The sequence below is a fragment of the Sturnira hondurensis genome, unplaced genomic scaffold (assembly GCF_014824575.4).
Source record: "Sturnira hondurensis isolate 20B ecotype Veracruz unplaced genomic scaffold, ASM1482457v3 Scaffold0008196, whole genome shotgun sequence".
Classification (NCBI taxonomy): domain Eukaryota; kingdom Metazoa; phylum Chordata; class Mammalia; order Chiroptera; family Phyllostomidae; genus Sturnira; species Sturnira hondurensis.
The window spans coordinates 20,470,695-20,490,498 of record NW_028080827.1 but is presented as its reverse complement, the minus strand read 5'-3'; the positions used below and the strand labels follow the sequence as shown (position 1 = coordinate 20,490,498).

General features: G+C 37.9%; 1 protein-coding gene across 3 annotated transcripts in view; it reads right to left on the bottom strand.

Annotated features, from left to right (window-relative positions):
- Nucleotides 1–1,728: 1,728 nt before the first annotated feature.
- PIAS1 (protein inhibitor of activated STAT 1) overlaps nucleotides 1,729–19,804 on the bottom strand; it is a 108,310-nt gene continuing 90,234 nt past the window's right edge. Inside the window, exons 9-15 of one of the 3 annotated variants that reach the window (XM_037054220.1) lie at nucleotides 14,764–14,924; nucleotides 12,775–12,905; nucleotides 11,691–11,871; nucleotides 8,065–8,207; nucleotides 6,251–6,288; nucleotides 5,765–5,832; nucleotides 5,561–5,645 (exon numbers count right to left, since the gene is read on the bottom strand). In XM_037054220.1, coding sequence (XP_036910115.1) covers nucleotides 5,794–5,832; nucleotides 6,251–6,288; nucleotides 8,065–8,207; nucleotides 11,691–11,871; nucleotides 12,775–12,905; nucleotides 14,764–14,924 — 693 coding nt within the window. In that variant the 3' untranslated portion in view covers nucleotides 5,561–5,645; nucleotides 5,765–5,793. Of the gene's footprint in view, nucleotides 5,646–5,764; nucleotides 5,833–6,250; nucleotides 6,289–8,064; nucleotides 8,208–11,690; nucleotides 11,872–12,774; nucleotides 12,906–14,763; nucleotides 14,925–19,804 lie in introns of all 3 variants that reach the window. The other 2 variants (XM_037054217.1, XM_037054219.1) reach the window with 2 other exon arrangements.

The window sequence follows — 19,804 nt, the reverse complement described above, 5'->3', positions numbered from 1 at the left end:
GCAAACCAATGTGACAGGGTCTCACAGATCTTCAACGGCCCTTTCTGATGCTTCTGTCGGAAGTTCCAGCTTTTCCCAGGCCTGTTACCAGACAGGTCCACAAACCTAGGGTGGGTCAGCTCACGTGGGTCAACTTGATCATGGCTTCATGCCATTTCCCCATGACTAATGGAAAGTAGTAAGGGGATGTAATAGGACATAACTATGATACAGCAAGAGCCCTGGGAGACAGTAGGGGTACTGGCCCTGCCGGCAGCAATTCCAGATGAAGCGGCTGAGTGACGGAGCCAAGAGGTGCCAGGCTGGTGCTGCGTGTGTGGTCCAATTTGTGGATCCACTGGCAGTAAAAAAGGGTTGAAGTCACACTGGCATGTTGAGGGGTGGGAGAAAAGGCAGAGCTCTAGATTTCCGTCCTTGTATGTATCAAAACTGCGCTCTCTGGGCTGTGGCTTTGTCTAATGGTGCTTAGCGGCTAAAGCAAAAGAAAATCAAATTGAGGAAGGTCTGTTTTGGGGGAGGTTATACAAGACACACATCTAAGGGTCAGGCACAAGGGGAGCTGCAGGGGACAACAGTCAGGCTTAGTGCGACCATCTCACAACGCTGTGGGCTTCAGATCACACCGAGATCCCGCGGAAGAACTCATTTCCCCAACAGTGGAATTACCAACGAGAGAAATTCCCAGGAGATACAGAGAAGGGTTTTGTGGAGAACAGGCAATAAATGGTACAACCAAGTAGGTGAAGCTGTGATCATCTAGCTGAGAATGTAGGTTCACCGTGCAGACCCAGGTTTTGTGTGGTCTGAGCCTGTATGATTTGGCAGGCTTAAGAATTATAAAAATAGAAATACAGATTTGGTAGGACAGCTCGGAGGCTCCAAGAGGCCGGAGCAAATAAGGGGCCCAAGGGCTTAAACTTCATTACGTTGTGGTAAATCCCCTTGGGTCTGGTAAGATGCTGATACCCCCTGGAGAACTGCTTTACTTCACTTTCAGGAAAGGCTCAAGGGTTAGGCCCACACCTCTTAACTCATCATGGGTATTAGGGCACAAACCCCACACAGCCATAACCAAGGACTAGACTGTAGATACCTTTGTTAGAGGGAACAGGGCAAGGAAATTCTGGGATCTGATGATAAATGAGGGTACTTTTCCTTAAAGCCTTCCTGTCTTTATCACTGAATGGCCGCAGTATGGTTTTAAAGCAACTTTTATTACTCTCATTTGCCTCAAATATAGCTTGCCAAAAACTTACTAAGCGGTGTGGAATGGTCATGAGAACCCAGGGCTCATCCCCACTGACTCGGTGTCCCTAATTAAGGGTGTTCAGGGGCTAGGATTCTAGAATCCTATGGCGTGTCTGACTTCCACCTCTATCCCAGGAAAGGCTTTTGTACCACCCATGTCCAGGTTTTACGCCCATCCCTACAATTCCAGCTGGTTCACCTAGCACCGGTCTTCTTTACAAAAGAGGGGGCAGTGCTCTCAGCTCTCAAATGGAAGATTACTAAACAGACTGAACACTAAGCAGATGCTGCGCCTCACTGCAAAGCTGGCCATATTTTGTTAAGAAAAGGGAACGATGGCTGTACGTTCATTACTTACCTCAAAGCATGCTGCAAACAAATTACTTGTCATGCTTTGAACTCTGGGGATGAAGGTGCTTTGGAAGCACAGGGCCTGCCCCCGGTGTGCCCAGCAGTGTGTTTTAGAGAAGACAAATTAACTGAAGGCTTTTCTTTTATTACATCTAAAGAGCTCTACATAAACAGGTAACATTCAATAGGTAAACAATTTTTTTCCAATGCATGTAATAAATATCTTCACTTGGTACTTTTATACAAACTGACATTGGTCTACTATACATTTTTAAAAGCCATTTTACTGGTTTGGCATGCGGTATGGAAATTCTAAGAGAGAAAGTCTTAAGGCAATGAATCACAGATTTAAGTTTATGGAGTTTATGGTAACTTTTATATATCTGTTTATATACATTTTCCCCTTTGTTAATTGAATAATTAACAGCAGCATACTCTGGAACCACCAGCTATTCTCCCTCCTTCTTTCTGAAACCTAAGCTTTTTTTTTTAAATTAAAAAAACAACTCAACGTTTACTGATAAAACAAGATTCTTACTAAAATAATTTCAAATGTGCTCTAAAGTTCTGAAGATCTTGAAGTGTTTTTTATGTATTTCAAACTGGAATTGTTTAAAAACAGCGTTCCTTAACAATTAGAAATTAAAATTGGGACATATTTTCACTCAGTTTCAGACATTAGACTCAAAGGAAAATCTGCCAAGATACCACATTTTTGAGAAGCTTAAAAGTGAATCTTTCCTTAGTTGGTAATGATACAGATTTGTGAAAATGTCTAAATTAATATAGTAGGAAAATGTTTAATGTTCCAAGTAAATTAGTCAACCAAGCGTGGTGTGGTTAAAGTTCAGACTGTTTAAAACAATGTGCCCAGCAATGCCCATGAAATAACAAAAAGCCTCTCCAGCCCTGCTAGCCGAACAGCGCCTTCACCAAATGAGTGACGCATCGGCGCTGCCCCGAACACGGATACACACGCCTGCTAGGAAAGACGGCGGCGAGGGGGCTGCCAAAAAACCTGCCTAAAGATTCTGAGAATCGCTCTCTGTCCACAAACAGCATGTCAGTGGGAGTGAGGGTGGGCTAGGGAACAAACAGATCACATGATCACACACTTAAAAAAAACAACTCAGAAGATGAAGATGCAGTGCATGACTCTACTAAGAATGACTACAGATCATGAAAGTCTAATAATGTTGGCCATGAGACCAACAGAGTAATAGCTACTACTAATGTCAACATTTTGAAAGGTCAGTAACTGAAGGGAGCAAACTCCTCAGAGTACAGAATGAACTAAAAGAGACAAATGAACAGTTAGTTTCTCCTGTGGAGACACAGCCAAAGCCACTAACTAGACAGACACTTACTTCTCCCTATTACCTGCTCTTCCTGTGGGGGGTATAATGCAGGACACTAGGGGAAATTAACCCTCTCCGAAACTGGATTATTCAAAGAGTTTGTAATTCAGCATCATACACAAAGTTACTGAACAGAATTTTGAGACCACTTACCACCAATGAAAGAAAAAGAACAAACAGAAAAAAAAACTACTCATTTTATCTTAAATTAATAGAAATGTTTCCTATAGTAATGTAAAATAAGCAACTCCCTACAATTTAAGTAATTTCTATTCAAATCTGAATTTAGACACAAATTATATATATCATTAGACATTAGCCTAATATGGCAATGAGAGTTCTTAAAGTATTCACTTACCATAACACCAGATTCATTTGAAAACTTAACTATTTCCTGTTTTAACCAACAGTAAATCTTTTTTATTGTGAATTGTTCGGTGACTAACTCAGCCGTGTATGTGTGGAATACACATGCGTTGGGGAAGACTACATAACTCACTTGTCACTCACACACACTTTCTATAAATACATATATACACACACACATATACATATCAACACCAACCTGTTTTTCAAAATTCAAGTCAACAATTTAGTGACAGAGAGATGCTGTAAGAAACATATTATTTCCAGACGCCACATAGTCATGTGAACCATTAATTTTATCATACAACCAAAGATACAGCCGTCTTGAAGTTTACCTGGATTACAGGTCATTCTGCTACCACTGCAAGGTCTAAAATGACAATGTTATACACAAAGGTGGTCCTTCATCAACTCTGAGAACAGTAACAGTTGTGATATAAAAACCCAGTCTGGGGAACTGGTAATCATTATGCCCCTTTCTTTATCTTCTCTGTTAAACCTGCTAAACCTCTCAATCAGCTAAAAAATATTTCCCACACCTTCAGTTATTCCCTGGAGAATGTGATACCTTCTCTAATGAGGATTTGGAACACGAGTAGACTCACTTTTCCTTCCCTCCAACCCTCACTCATCTCCTGAAAAACAGTTTTCAATATATTTACATGTTCCATTATTAGTAAGAATAGATCAGGCTGATCCACAAATTCTAAAAGAAAAAAGTTGACTTTCCTATGTCATGCTTGTCTTTAAAAGGTGAAGAAAAAAATAATACAAACAAAACAACTGAGAATAAGTACACTCAAAACCAGAGAGTAAAATGACTAAAAATCAAGCCCATTTTGAATTTCAGTTGTCAACCAGAGTGCAGATTTCTACGGACTGGCGTGTGTGGTGCATTGTATTTTCTGAAGAGAATATACTTTTAGGGTAAGTGACCTTTTTGGGGGGGTGAAATAACGTTACTTCCATTGGCTGCGCAAGACACCCAACAGGGCTTCCTAGGCTAGGCTATTTGTACTTCCCACTTCGGTATGAAGATCTCACATGAAAACTCATTACCCTGTGGCTAAAAAAGCAGGTGTCCACAGACTTGGTTTAAGTGCGTAATACTGGCAACCAAGTTTAGAATAAAGAAACAGACGAAGCTGTATTATTCGCAGGGCTGCTAAGCCTACTCCTTATCCAGACAGCTTTACTTCAATCTCTAAAAACATATTCTCGGGGGTATCTAGCAAATAAAAGCGCGTATGTGATGGAAAACATGCAATTGGGATAGTCATTAAAGATGCTCCTACGTGAGTTCAAGGCCTTTGAAGCACTTTCAAAGAAGCAGGCTACTGATTTATCAACTGAATGCAAACTCGGGAGAAGGAACAGTGATGACGGAAAAATACAGACACACACACACTGAACACACACACCCACGAGCTATGTCCTGGAAATACACAGGGAATGCGGTGGGACAGATGAGGTTTATAACTTAAGGCTGGATAAAATATGCATACACACAAACAGAATCCAAGTCTGTCATTTTTAGAAAAAAATGGAAATTAAAACTATCCCCTCAGGCCCCTCCCCATAACAAAGAAAAGCCCACAATTTAAAACTTCATACATGCAATTCCTTTTCCGTTACTGCAAATAAAATAATGCCATTGAAGTAAAATAAAACCAAAACCATAGGACAAATAGTGAAAAAAAATCTTCAGAATCCAGAAAAATTGAACTGAAGGTGGTTTGTGGGTACTTGTTTTTTTTTCTTTTTTCCTTTTCTTTCCTTTTTTTGGTTTTTTTTTAACAAGTGTTTTTATCAGACAGGCAGTCTTAGATTTATATACAAAAGTAAAACTGAAAATATAGTTTTGTTCTCTGTACATTTCTTTTAATTTTTTTCCCTAAAAAAAGGAAAAAAAACCACACACTTGTGTACTTTTCTAAACAGAGTAAGGTAAAACATAGCACAAAGTCCTCTTCTTTCTGCCAAGTTCATTTAACCTGGGGTGGGCATGAGAGCAGCACGGGCCAGATCAGTCCAATGAAATAATGTCCGGTATGATGCCAAAGATGGACGCCGTGTCTGTGCTGCTCCTGTTGGCAACGGTGTGGCTGTGGCTCTCCCGTAGACTGTTGGAGGACACCAGGCTGCTGTTACTGCCACTGCTGCTTCCATTGGTGGTTGGCAGAGAAGTGCTGCCTCCTGCATTTAACTGATCGAGAAACATCTGCGAGGAGGTATATGGGAAAAACCGAGACGAGTGTAAGAGGTCTTGATCATCCGAAACCGCTGCGGCTGCAGCAGCAAGGAGGGAGGTGTTATAATGCTGGGAGGGAAAAAGGACAAAACAAGTGTTAATTATATTTATAAATTCATAAGCTTTCTTCTTAGCAGAACAAAGGTCTGGCTTTAATATATTCTGAGATTTCAGTGTTTCTGAAATACTCAATAAAACATTCTGCAAAATCAAATGGCCTTATGAAATGATTGCATCACTGATCCTGAGACATTTTGTCTGAAACAGAAAAACATTTTTTAAATGGTATTTTTGTTTTAATTTATATTGCAAGAATTTTCAACATTCTTTCTCCAAACTGGCACACGCTCAGAAGTAGCAGAAAAGAGGACAGTCTACCCACTTTCTCTTACAGAGAGATTTGGCCAAGAATTTATCAGTCAACAGGGTTCACTTCTCCATTTCGCTCTAACACAGTACTGGGAACCAACAAAGAGATACTGTTCTTACCATATACTCAGGCACAGCTGACACAGGAATTTTTATTTAAATTCTTAAAACCTTAATAATACAGTAGTGGGTATGAATACTCTGTATTTTCTAAGGAAATTTATTTTCTTTCTCTTGGCTACATGTTATACTTTTAAATATTTTAGTATACAATCGAAATAACCATAGTTTTTTTCATAAAACATACCTGATTGTCTCCTGATAAGAAAGGAAAGAAATCTAATCCTGTGGGAGAAAAAGCATTATTTCAGTTTTTAAAAAACAAAACCAGAAAACTCTCCCAAATACTTCAAAAATATATACAAAATTTTAAGTGCTAATTCTAAATCATTTAGAATTGATTTAAACATGAAGAGCTGAGCAGAATGCTTTACATCCCTCCCTTCTAGATTACTAAGCCTGAAGCCCAAGCGTAAGCAATGACTTGTCCTCTCTCTCCAGGACTCCTCTGTGGGACCTGGCCACTGCTGCCCTGTTAGACCCAGCACTGGCCCCTTAAACCGACATAGTAGTTTTCATCAAATGCTCTCACTGACTCCTCTTCAGTAACTTTTCAATCTGCTCTGATTCACTCCTCACAAGCACTTCACGAGGTGTGTTAATTGTTGTCCTCATTTTTGTAAATGAGAAGGTTTGAAAGTTGTTAACCAAGTCGGAGACAGATTTTCTTTCTCTTTCTCAAATCTGCTCACTTGCCACTATCTGCACCATATTCTGACTCAAGAGTCTCCAGTGGTACGAGGGGGTAAAGACATCTGAGGGGGTGGCCCACTGCTGGGCGGTGGCTATTCCAGAAGGCTCAGCTCTGATTCCCGGCTGCCAGGGAATCATGGTAGGCCCACCCCTTCCAATTTGCATTCCTGGACATGCTGCCCAATGAGTAATGCAACGAAGATCGCGTAAACCAACGTGAATAAAATGCCCCGTTTGTGACATCTAAACTTGGGGAAAGTGCAAGCAAACACAGATAAAAATTTGAGAGCAATGCTAACACTTTAAGAATCCACCTACCGCCTACACAAGGGCAGACTGCAACACGAAGACCTGCAGGGGGCTCCATGAAAAACAGGACTGCAGTGTCCAATACAGTAGCCACGAACCACGTGATATGGCTACTTCAATTTACTAATATTAAATAAAACAAAAAATTCAGTTTTTCAGTCACACTAGCCACATTCCAAATGCGCAATAATTATGTGGCTAGTAGCTACTGTATTGGGCAGTAGATTAGAAGATCTCCATCACTGCAGAAAATTCCGTTGGACAGAGGGGAAATAGGCTTTTCTTAATCACTTAACCATTCAACCATCTCAGCTCCCAAGAATCCTCACTAGTGGCCTAAGTTCTCTATTGAGGAGGGATGGAGGGAAACTTCCACTTTGTAGTAAATTTTCTACAATGAGCCTACGTGGCTCTTTGTAATAAAAAAGAAAGATGTTCTTAGATTATACAGCTAATGTACAAATTATTAGATTATAAATGAAAACTTATAATTCTTTTTGATAATGTAAATCATAAATTATAAACTCAAAATACATTGTATAAGTGAGTATAATGCATTTTAAACTAAAAAATAAGAATCAGTTTCACTGGAACAAAAACTACAATCTTGCAATTTTTCAGTTCTGCATTATCTACAAGATACTACAACACAGTTACCCACAACGCATGCTGCATCATGACTGGATTCAGGAAACAAAACATAGTATCATAAATATTACAATTCAAATCAGCACATCAGAAGTCATCCAAAAACAATTTGCAGACTACTTTGAAGTTCACAAAACCTAAAGATCATTGCATTAGTTTTGCTACTATTGGTAAACACTGGCTATTAACAAAAAGTACAAAGAAATGGACTTGCATTTATTTAAGACCTCTTCTGTAGGTCTAGGCCATTTCCCCCAATCTTTCTATTCCTTCATAGACACACCCAGAAGACTACATAAATCAGAGGCATTCATAATGCTATGTGACAATATTGAAGAACTGGTGACTCACCTTGTAAGTCATAAGGCATGGGTGTCATGTGGAAAGGATGCCGATAGTCTTGGATGAGAGATGTGTTAATGTAGCTTGTGTCTACAGCAGGGAGGCTTGGGGTGCGGGACACTGGAGATGCTTGATGTGGAAGACTTAATATGCTAGAAGGAAAAGTTTGCATAATTCTCATTTGAACTTTTAAGTTTAACAAAGGAGTTGTAGCTCACAATGAGTCCTAATTTTTGTGCTAAAGAAAAACAATATATAATTCAGACTATTATAATTACAGTTGTTCCTTGGTATCCACAAGGACTGGTTCCAGGAACCCTCACGGACACCAAAATCTGCAGATGCTCAAGTCCTTTTAGTAGGCCCTGTGTATCTGTGGGTTCCACATCTGTGAATTCAAACAACTGCAGACTGTGGATGGGGAACCTGCAGATACAAAGGGCTGACTGTATTAGGAAATAATCTGTATACTTATCAGCACTTTGCAGCGGTTATTAGGAGAAAATAGGTGGATGCAATCAATGGTGTCCAACATTCGATTGTGATACCATATTTTGCCATGTATAACGTGCACTTATTCTGTCCAAATTTTTGAGGGAAAAACAAGAACGCACATTATACATGGGCATAATGAATGCGTATTATAGACAGGATATAATAATCCCATGTATAATGTGCACAAAAACATGGGTGCTCATTATACAAAGCAAAATACAGTAACCTACACTTTCAGAAAGAAGGGAGAAGGCTGGACTACTTCAATGGAGTATGAAAGTTATTTACAGCAGATGATATTCTGAAACCTTTTAAAAATAAGCACTGGACTATCAGCTAATAAAAAGGACACATAAGTCCTTGCAAAGAAAACACATATAGCAAGACAGGCAGATGTAGTAATCTGATCAGTGCAGAGTTAAGAGCTGGCCCCAAGACTTGTAAACTTCATCTGAACAAAAACTAGGAATGGTTTATCTTGCTATACCCAATGGCCCACAGGCTCACCAGCACACCGTCTGCATAAATGGCCTATTGAATGAGTGAAGGCAACAAGACAAGGAGAAGAGATGCTCCAAAATGAACAGGTATGGAGACATTTTAATGGGAGAACAGTGTAACTACAAAAAGAAAAAAGAATAAAAAGTTGGATTCTGGGACAGAGTGAAATGTTTAAGGTGAGTAGTCAAATAATTTTTTTCTTTACCAAAAATAAAGCAAAAAGGATGGAAAATAAAAATGAAAAAGGAAAGACTCAAAATGATTTTGAAAAGAAAAACAAAGAATTCTAATAGCCCTCAGTGCAAACACAAGGATCACACGGTATCCCAACCATTAGGAGGCTAACAGGTAAATTACAGAAAATAAAGAAAACAGAAAGCATAAAGAGGCTATCATTTGCTTTTAAAACGTTATGTAAAGTATGTGGGGTACAGAAATACAATTTCAGTGGTACAGAATATTTCAAAAGATTCTAAGGTTGGAGTTCCAGGAATAGAGTTTCAGTTATGAGCATCTACCACATTTTATGAATGGGGTACAAAGCATAAAATACACTCTCATTTGCTTCATTAAAATATTTCATCTAATGGAAACAATTAAATCTCTTGCATCTATAAAAAGTGCTGTTTTCCATTAGCTGTATCCTCTGACAATGCCTAAGGGATTACAAGAGAGAAGGAGGCGGCTGAAACGCTGGTCTTTGAACATCTCGGTACACCGAGCAGCAAAGGGAACTTCTGGATGAATACTAAACACTCAGTGGCCGAAGGCAGCAAAGTGTTTTACATTTACTGACTCTTTTTCCTCTTTCTAATTCCCACCTGGGTTCTTTCCATTTTTGTGGTAACATTTTGAAATGCATTCCCCCCCCTTTACAATACACAATAACAAATGCAATATGCTGGCTTTAGGCTCTATTATTGGCTAGCCATTATTGTAAAATGGCCCCTAATATTGAATATGGCATTGTTTTTCTCAAAATGTCATAAACTTTCAGGCTGTTTGTTTTATCTGAAAATAGAGAAAGATCTGGCATTTGTAAATACTATGTCTGGGTTCAATTATGCACTGGGAAGTTCAGGAAGTAGTTAATGCATCTAATGTAAATTTCCAAATAAACAAAGTTATCTTTGGATAAATAGTAACATAAATATCCAAAGAAGAAACCTAGATTTCTAAACACTCAAAAAAGTTTCCTTTAAGGGAAAAATATATATTCAGACAGTAAAATTATTGCATAATTTACATATAATCAGAGGTAAAAATGTTCATAAAGTAGGATTTAAAGTAATATTAGAGTTTAAACATTCATTTTATTTAGAATAATAATACTGCTTCTAATGTCCTTTTTTCTGTCTATGCTGAGATAAGCCATTCTACAGTGAAAATAAAATACCAATCTGTGTTATGTTTGATTACATCATGAAGATTCCTGAAACAGTGAATCCAACAAGCGAGGAGCTACATTCATCACTTTTACTGTTGCAACTTTATCTTTCAAGTAACTGCAAATATATTCAAATAGAAGGTCGTTTTATCTCATCAAATAATACCAAACCTGAAAATAATTGAACTCTAAGCCTTCTCTTGGTCTGGTGTTAACTTTCTTCTTGAACCATGAAATCTGTAACAACCCCTTTTGTGGGCTTTCCTTCTTTTACTTACATTCTTTTTTTAGGCAGTAGCGTTTGCTGGAAGGAGTTTTTGAATAGCCCCTACTTGGTTACAACAGGCCACGTCATTCCCCTGACGTGCATACCTAAAAGGGGACACATCTCTTTCTAACCTTCAGTGAGCTACAACTGTGCTTCAGCAAAGCATGAAGTCTTTTTGCTGAGGATTCCCAGTGTGTCTTGTGAGACTAACAAACTGTTTAAGAGTGCAGAGTGAGCTACTTTTTTTACCATCTTCTACAAAATGTTAAACCCTTTAAGGTTAGGACTGTATTCACTCATTTTATTATCACCCATATTCTTTAGCATGGAATGTCTTACATAAAACAGGTAACAGCATTTCATGACCTGAACTGAAGCATAACCAAGGTACATCATTATTGATACGAGACTAATGGCAAGTGAGCCTCCAAAACAGAAAGCATTAAGTGTACTGCAACTTCAATCTTAGGCTTCTTCCATTGCCAGCCTTACACATTCTGAGGCAGGGTGAACACATTTATTTCTCTGCTCTTCCTCTGCTTTCTACTTGAACACTGTACTCAGAGTTAATTTTACACTTTCCAGACTGAGTCAATGCTCTAAATCCTGTAAGGAGCATTAGGATCATTTGGGAACTTATTTAGGAATGTAAACTGTCTCACTCCCTGTTCCTAAATCACACTTGGTGTGAGCAGGAAGTAACATGTGCTTTAATCAGCCCTCTGGGTGATTCTGCTGTACACCAAAGTTTGAGAACCAGTGTAGCAAACCCATCTTTTCATACAATGAATATGATACCCAAGTGACCCCTTTAAAGCACTATCCCAACCCCTCAAGACTATCACACACCTGGGAAAAATTAAACTTAATCGCTAAGGTAAGTTTTACAATCAATCATGCATAATAATTTTATTTGGTAGATCTCTTGATCCTATTTGAAAAATTAATGTTCACAGTGTCCTTTTTTAAGGTCTCAGCACTTACCCTTTATTATTCAGTGGTGATGTGGGAGACAGGGAAGGACAGGTCCTCTTGGCAGATGGCTCTTCCTCCTCTTCATCAGATGAACTGTCTATGGTTAGGTCGATCACCTCCACTTTCTTATTTTTACTTGAAGACTGGTGGTGCGAAGCCACCTGATGCTCCAGTGTGGAGCTCAAGCATCCTGTGTAGGAGTGATTAAAACAGAAGGCAAAAAGACCTGTGACACCTCTCTTTATTTCCCAGTGTGCTTATTAGAGTTTAGACTTATAATATTGCTAGGGTCAGCAAGTAGAAAACCAACAGTGGTTCTGTTTCCCTATGGTTAAAACTACTATTTATTATTGGTTGTTAAAGGATTTTTTTGAAAAACAATTCTGAATCAGGACAATCAAAAGTATGTCTATTTCAGAATAAAAGAAGTTTTGAGGGCAAAGATTATCTATTACATATGTTTACCAGTATAATACATGATATACTTATGAAATATTATAGTAACGCTTTCACAAAGTCATAGCCATGCCCCGGCCAGTGTGGCTCAGTTGGTTGGAGAACCATCCTGTAAACCAAAAGGTCACAGGTTCAATTCCCAGTCAAGGCACATGCCTAAGTTACAGGTTCAGTCCCTGGTCAGGGCATGTACAAGAGGCAACCAATCGATGTTTTTCTCCCTCTCTCTCTCTCTCTCAAAAAAAAAAAAAAAAAAAAAAAAAAAAAAGTCATAGCCTCTCTCCAGCAAACCCACACTAAAAGCCTGGGGAAAAAATGCAAACAAAACAATGTTCACCAATCTGTACCAAATCTGTTAAAAATCTGAAAGGATACCATTTCAAAAGCATGACTTCACAAAGACTTATTAGATTTATGTTACTTTGAAATCTTAGACCATAAAATTTTAAAAGCTGGCAAAAGTAAGTTTAAAAGGAGCTTTACTACTTTGGAACATTTAATCAATAACTTAGTAAGTTACTGAGCTATCCATAAACTGCTGAGTGTTTTTTTAATAAAATTTGAGCATTTTAATATTGAAAACAAAGGCTCTGACGGCAAGAAGAATGCTCTACCCTTTCGGAAAATTAGCACTCACCATCAACTCCATTGTAAGAGGAAGAAACTTCCTGCACTTCCTTTTTTGACCTCATCGGTGCCCAGGAGCCATCCTCTTTAAACTGTATTTCATCACAATCTGTGCAGTACTTCAGGATTTCCATAAACAAGCTATAAAAAACAATTTGTTCTTTGAGTATCACATGTTAGATGAAGATAGACTGGAAATATTACTGCCCAAAAACCATTCAGACCCTCTATGTTTTATATAAGTATAAATAAGAGAGAAGAAAGTAGACTAGATTAAGTTACATTTGTTCTCATAATCTAGGGCTATCTAGAAAGTAGTTATTTAAACTATGGTGCCTTTATGCAAGGAAATATTATGTAACCATGAAAAAAATGACGGTTACAGGTTCCCAAACATTTTTTTAATATGGGAAAATATTCACAGAAAGTAGGAAGAGACTAAGAAAATAAAACCTTATATTTAAAAAATAAAATTCTGTATGTGTATGGTATAGAAATAGCACTTATCAGCCTTGGCTAGTGTGGTTCAGTGGATTGAATGCTGGCCTGCAAACCAAAGGGTGGCTGGTTTGAGTCCTCAGCAGGACCCATGTCTGGGTTGTGGGCCAGATCTCCAGGAGCGGGTGTGCGAGTAGGGGGTGTGCAGCCACGCACTGATGTTTCTCTCCCTTTCTTTCTCTCTCCCTTCTTCCCTCTCTAAAAATAAGTAAAATAATTTAAAAAATAGAAATACCGCTTATCTAAGTGGTGATACTGTATCTTTCTCCTTTATACTTTTCTACATAGTCCAAATTGCTTATAATAAACATATCTTATTTAATAAACTGAAGCAATATATACAAAAACATGTACTGAATGTTAAGTCTCCTGCTAAATATCATACAGATACTAAAATATGAGACTTACAAAAATATGTGAAATTAATGGTCAAATTCTGAGGGTAAAAAGACAATACTGTACAATCACAATTGTGACATTAACACACTACAAAAGCTTTAAATTGTCCTAATATTTCCAACTTTTCTTTAAATGTGTATGTATATATGGTTTTTAGAAAACATAAAACCTCAACTGATGGGGTAATCTAAAGCAATATACTATACAGAGTCAGCAAAATATTATTCAATTCAGATTTGTTAGTGATCAGTGTTATCTATGAAAAGTTTAATGTAGAACATTAAGTTACATGTTTATTTTCCCCCGATGATTGAATACTCTGTGTTGCTAAATATATTTCATTCCATATGTTACACCTTCAGTCTCCTATGTTTTCTCAAACACCACAGATTAACTTGCCTTATGTGTTTTCCTAGAGAATACAGGGCATCTCAAGAAAAATTCTTTTTTTCAGTTTCTTTTTCTGTTCAGTGGCAAAAAAAAAAAAGGAGGCTAGAGAATAGGGGAAAATTTAGAGGAACATTCCAAGATGTCTAGTAGGGCAATTAAAACATAAGGTTTTTAAAAAACGGGTTGTTATGATGCTGTAGGTAGAGAAGAAAATCAAAGACAAGTATTTCAGAGGAAATAAGAAACCAAAGTAAGGTACTACTCAGTGTGTTGGTCAGTTTTAGGATTCCTTACAGCAGGGGACAGGCATGAGAAAATCTACAAAAATAGGCTAACTTCTAAAAAGCCCAATTTTTGGTGAACCTAAGTTAACTAGAGTTGCACAATCTTTCATTCTTTCTCCAGTGTAGTCCACATGTCTAGGGATAGATAGGGTCACCTGTACAGAATGTGTGAGCATCACCTGCTGGGAGTCATTGGTGCTGAAATGGTCAATGTCAGGAGGCAATGATAGTGAAGCATGTATTTCCAAAACAAGAGGACATTAAGTTAGAAAGGTAAAATGTTCACAATATCACTTACTTTGAAAAATACTGATTTCTAGAATCAGGGAAATCCTAAAAAGATGTAACTCAGAAAACATGACCTGATAGATGACAAACCCAGGTAACACGTCATTTTGAGGTACAATGAAAAACTTTAAATGACCTACCCATCAATAATAAGGTGTTCATATGGAGCCTTCTTATCACAGACTGGACAAACCCAGGTTGGCTTTTTCTCATTCATCTGAATATAAAGAGTTGCATCAAAACACTGCAGATGAGAACACGTAAGGGCCCGACATGGAATTGTCAACCGCATTTTACCAAGCTTAAAAAGAAAAAAGACAAAAGTAGGTATCAGACCACTCTTCAAAATTTAAATTTTAATAAAAATTTCATGAAGCACAATGTGTATATGTTCTGATTTAAAGCATAGTGTTCACTTTTCATCAATACAGAAGCGCATTAAACACATTTTCTATGAAACATGTACAGGCTAAAAGATTACAGTATTTCTTTCGATATAAAACACAATGACTATGGAAAGTCCACAGAGAGAGTTATTTACCCTCACTCACAGCTCACAGATGGGCTCTGGGGGGGAGGAAGGGCCATGAACTTGAGATAATATGTAAAATTTTGTAAGTATGTGCATTGCTCTAGACAGAGAGCTTCCACCCAATTCTTAGAGTAATCCCTGACCTAAAAACACTTAAGAATCATTTTACTAGGGATTTGGGAAAGGAAAAAAAGGTCGTCTTTTTAAATACTGCAGTATACAAGGCATTTACTACCAATCTGGTATCTGAATGAGTAGTTCGCAGGTCAAAATGAAATGAGTTGCAAGCATTCCCCACAATGTTTGACATAATTGCCAAATGACATCTCTGGATGGAAGCCAAGTACGTGCACTTTCTGTATTTCCTCTCACTGGGCACCATCACAAGTAATTCAGCAACACCCCTGGACCTCTGGCACCTCCAGCATGTTTTAAGACTATCAGATTGCCCTGCAAATGATGCTTAAGCTGACACAGGTTAAGTCTGTCCTATGTGCAATAAAATCTGCTTCATTTGGTCCTTGAGCTGCTAGCTTTGGCCCAAGGCAGAGAAGCTACTGATGGATGTTCCCACAGGGAGCTGTCAAATCACCACCCCCTTCCTGGGAGAACACACTGCAGCTGCACTGCCACTGTGGGGACCCCATAGGCCACAGTACCCGTATATAGGTATACCTTGTTTCAGGGCACTTGACTTTGTTTTGTTTCACAGTTGCACTTTACAAATTGAAGAAAAGAGCCTTCACCAAAAAGATTTTGACCCTCTTTACTGCAGTGGTTTGGAACTGAACATACAATATCTGAAGTATGCCCATAGTATAGAAGTTACCTATTCTCAATAACTACATTATTTGCTGAATACCAGGAAAAGATTTTCCACACATTTGCAAGCTTACAAAATATAAAGGCTTGAAAAGGATTACGACTTGAATGAAGAAAAAAAGAGGAAAAGATTCTTGGTTTAGAAGAATTTCAGGGAAATGTGCAATTTCCTAGTCTACCGAGGAAATTGTCATGTGGGGCCCTAAATTATTGTTCTCATACCAATGATTTACTGTGCTTCTAGGCAAGGCCCTTAAACTTTCTGGGCCTCTTTTTCTATCTCTGAAGAAACACTGTTTCCTCCTTACTTCAACAGGATGTCATGATGAAGAATAAAAAAAGGGCCCGGAATGTGCTATAAACTTATGAGAAAGGAGTAATGCCAGTTTACACCCAAAGTATGAACAGGAGGGACGCAGAGAAAACTGAGCTCCCTTCTCTATGCTCCCACATTACCCTGCATATAATTATACTATTTATGTGTGTGTCCCCTCCTACTAGAAAGGACATTGGACTCATCTCCTTATCTTTGGCACTTGGAAATGTACCTGCTATACAGGCAGGAAGATGGTCTGGCATACTGATAGAGACTTCAGCTGAGCAGGGTGAGCAGTTTGAGGAGGCACCATTCATGGAGGCTGTATGCAGCACTTCATGAGGCAGCCCTGAATAGGAGTCTGGAGTTAGACACCTAGGTTTGAATCCTGGCCCCACTACTTACTTGTGAATGTTATTTAGTCTCTCTGAGCCTGTTTTGTAAAAGGGGATAAAAACAGCATCTGCATCATAAGGTTATGGGGTTTAAACTGTTTACTGCACAGTGCCTGAAACATGCTAAGTACTCAATATACGAGGTCTGTCCAGAAAAGTCCAGCCATTGTTAAAGTAATGAGAATGGTTTGCATAACATCAGTGTAACCTGGCAGCCAAGGAGACTAGACTGGAATGTGCATGTGTGGACATTGACGATTTCACTGTACTAGACAGTGGGGGTGGTGGATGCTGTTCAGTGAGTGTGTGTACTGTGTGGTTGTAGCATTCCAAATGACGAGAGAGCAGAGCAATGAATCTGCATCAGATTTTGTGTGAAGCCGGAACATTCCTCCTCAAAAACTATCCAGTTGATTCAGAAGGCCATGGCTATAAGCAACTGGTGATTGGCAACTCTGTCACAACAACAGGCCTGCTCATGCATCATCTTGTGCAGTTCTTTTGCAAAACATCAAATAACCCAGGTGACTCAGCCCCCCTCAGCCCAGATTTGGTGCCTGGCGACTCCTGGCTTTTCCCCAAACTAAAATCACCTTTGAAAGGGAAGAGATTTTAGACCACTAATGAGATTCAGGAAAATATCATGGGTTGCTAATGGCGATTGGGAGAACTGTGTGAGGTCCCAAGGTGCTTACTTTGAAGGGGACTGAGACATCACTGTCCTATGAACAATATTTCTTGTATCTTTTTTTAAAATTAATTCACCCGTTTATTGCACACATATGAAGTACCTGACATCAATAGTTAGGTTGAAGGTGCATGGCGGTGAGCAGGGAACAGTTTGGTGTAGTGGTTCCCAAACAAACACTTGAACCTTAAGATTTTTAAACTCTTTTTTTAAATTTTTTTTAAAGATTCTACTTACTTATTTATCTTTAGAGAGGAAGGAGAGGGAGAGAAACATCAATGTATGGTTGCCTTTCGTGCGTCCCCTGCTGGGAGTTGGCCTGCAAGGAACCGGCCTGCAACCCAGGCATGTGCCCTGACTGTATTTCTTGTATCTTGTATCTTCTTCAAGAACTATCTCTGTTTTTCATAGTGCATAGCTGGATACCTTCTGGACAGACCTTGTATGTCACCCGTTACTAAAGTACAGGAACATGTTTGCTTCAAAGCTCTTTCCAAGCTATCCCAAACCTCAGCTCATTCTTCAATTCTATACTCATACAATATTCAACAACTTAATTACTCCCTTTATATACTTATATTCAACTTTTATGATTTGATTTACATAAGCACCTGACAAAAAGAACAAACTAGCACTTGTAAAAGAAAAAGCATTTATTTACCATTAGCCAAGGCATGCTCCTACAATCCAAAGGCATTTTTCAAATAACAATCTGGTTGGTGGTACTAAATTAAAATTTTACATCCGAAATCAGAGTTTAACTTACCTGTGAAGTGCAAATTCCCACTGAGTAGCTATTTCTGTTACTGCCTTAATACTAAGAGAAATCAGAGACTAAGAATCCTAGACAAATACAGTAACAGTAGACAAGTTCATGGGCTGCCTAACCAGCAGGGTACTTCTGACAGTTCATGAGGACGGTGGGTAAGATCATAAGGCTTCATCCCACATACCTCCATCCCTATGCTCCCCAGCTGTCAGTTCACCTTTTTGGTGCGAGAGCAACTCTGAAGCCTTATGATCAGCCACACTGATATGTCTACCCACTGAGCTTTTAAGGAATACTGCTACATGAGGCACAGGAAGAACATTTATAAGTAGGTGTAAGGAAAAATTCACTTTCAAATGCATTGTTTATTAGCTGTCACACAAAACGCCTTGCTTCAAAGATTTAAAAAGTATTATAATCCTCCTCATGTTCCTGATTTTTAAAAACAATCACTGAATTCTAAATATTTATCTACAAATGGATGGATTTCCTTAACTTGGTATCAAGACAGAAACTGAACTTTGAATATCTTCATCTTATAATTACAAATTCCCTCCTTCCCTTTAGAGGATGTGGTGGATATCTACTATCATTTGCAAATACATACTTTGAAAACAACTCCCAAATGAGTTTTCCAATGCCACTAACTTTATTATACATAATAGTGCTATATTAGTAACTGAAGACTATGCTAAAGAAAACACCCAAGCTAAATTTAAGTTAAAACCAGCTTATATCAAAAGGACACTTTTTAGACAATAAAATATGTATTTTCCTTGTAAAAAGAAATAGTGTGGTATTGAGAATAACTTCACAACTTTTTCTTCATCATCATCATAAATTTTCACAAATAAATTTCCAAAGGTTTTTTCTTCTTCTATCAATGCCAACTCATTTGCATTTGAGTTTACAGGTCTGAGGAGTATCTCACAAAGCTGGTCTCAAACATTCCTCCAGCTCTATTTTTAATAAATCAGAACTAAAAAATTCCCAAAGAGCAAAAACATTTTCAATTATTTTCATTGCCTTTAGCTAAATGGCACACAAACAATAGAAACTAATTTATTCTGAGCTGTGTATGTCGCAACAAGAGCAATTCAAATGCAGTCAGATATCATATTTACATATTTCAAAGGGCACAAATCTCTTTTATTATTCTATAAATTTGATATATAGATGAATTGTCATTATTAGTTTTTTTTAATAAAAACACATGTAATATATTGCATTACTATTCCAGAATAACTGTAAAGGGACTGTCCCTTTAGCAAAATAGAAATCCATAAAATTATTATAATTATGGTTTATATATAGTTTTTTCCCTATAATAGGAATTTTGAAAGGAGATGTCAATTTAAAACAAACTGCTAAAATTGTTGAAACTAAAAAGGGATTAGCAGGGGGAATATGGAAAGAAGTAAAACCTGGCTTACTAAATGAAGAGGTTCAAGGAAGTAAAATGTGATTAACATTTCTAATAATAGCAAAGATCACCTGAATTATAAAATTCAAAACTAGTTCTATAAATAAAAATGACAAGATTTATACCGTAGCACTTGCTTTTATGAATAAATGCTTCATCTACATGTTAAATGACAAAAATATCATATATACATTAGTACAAATATACATTTTAAAATAAAATTGCAGGAAAACAAG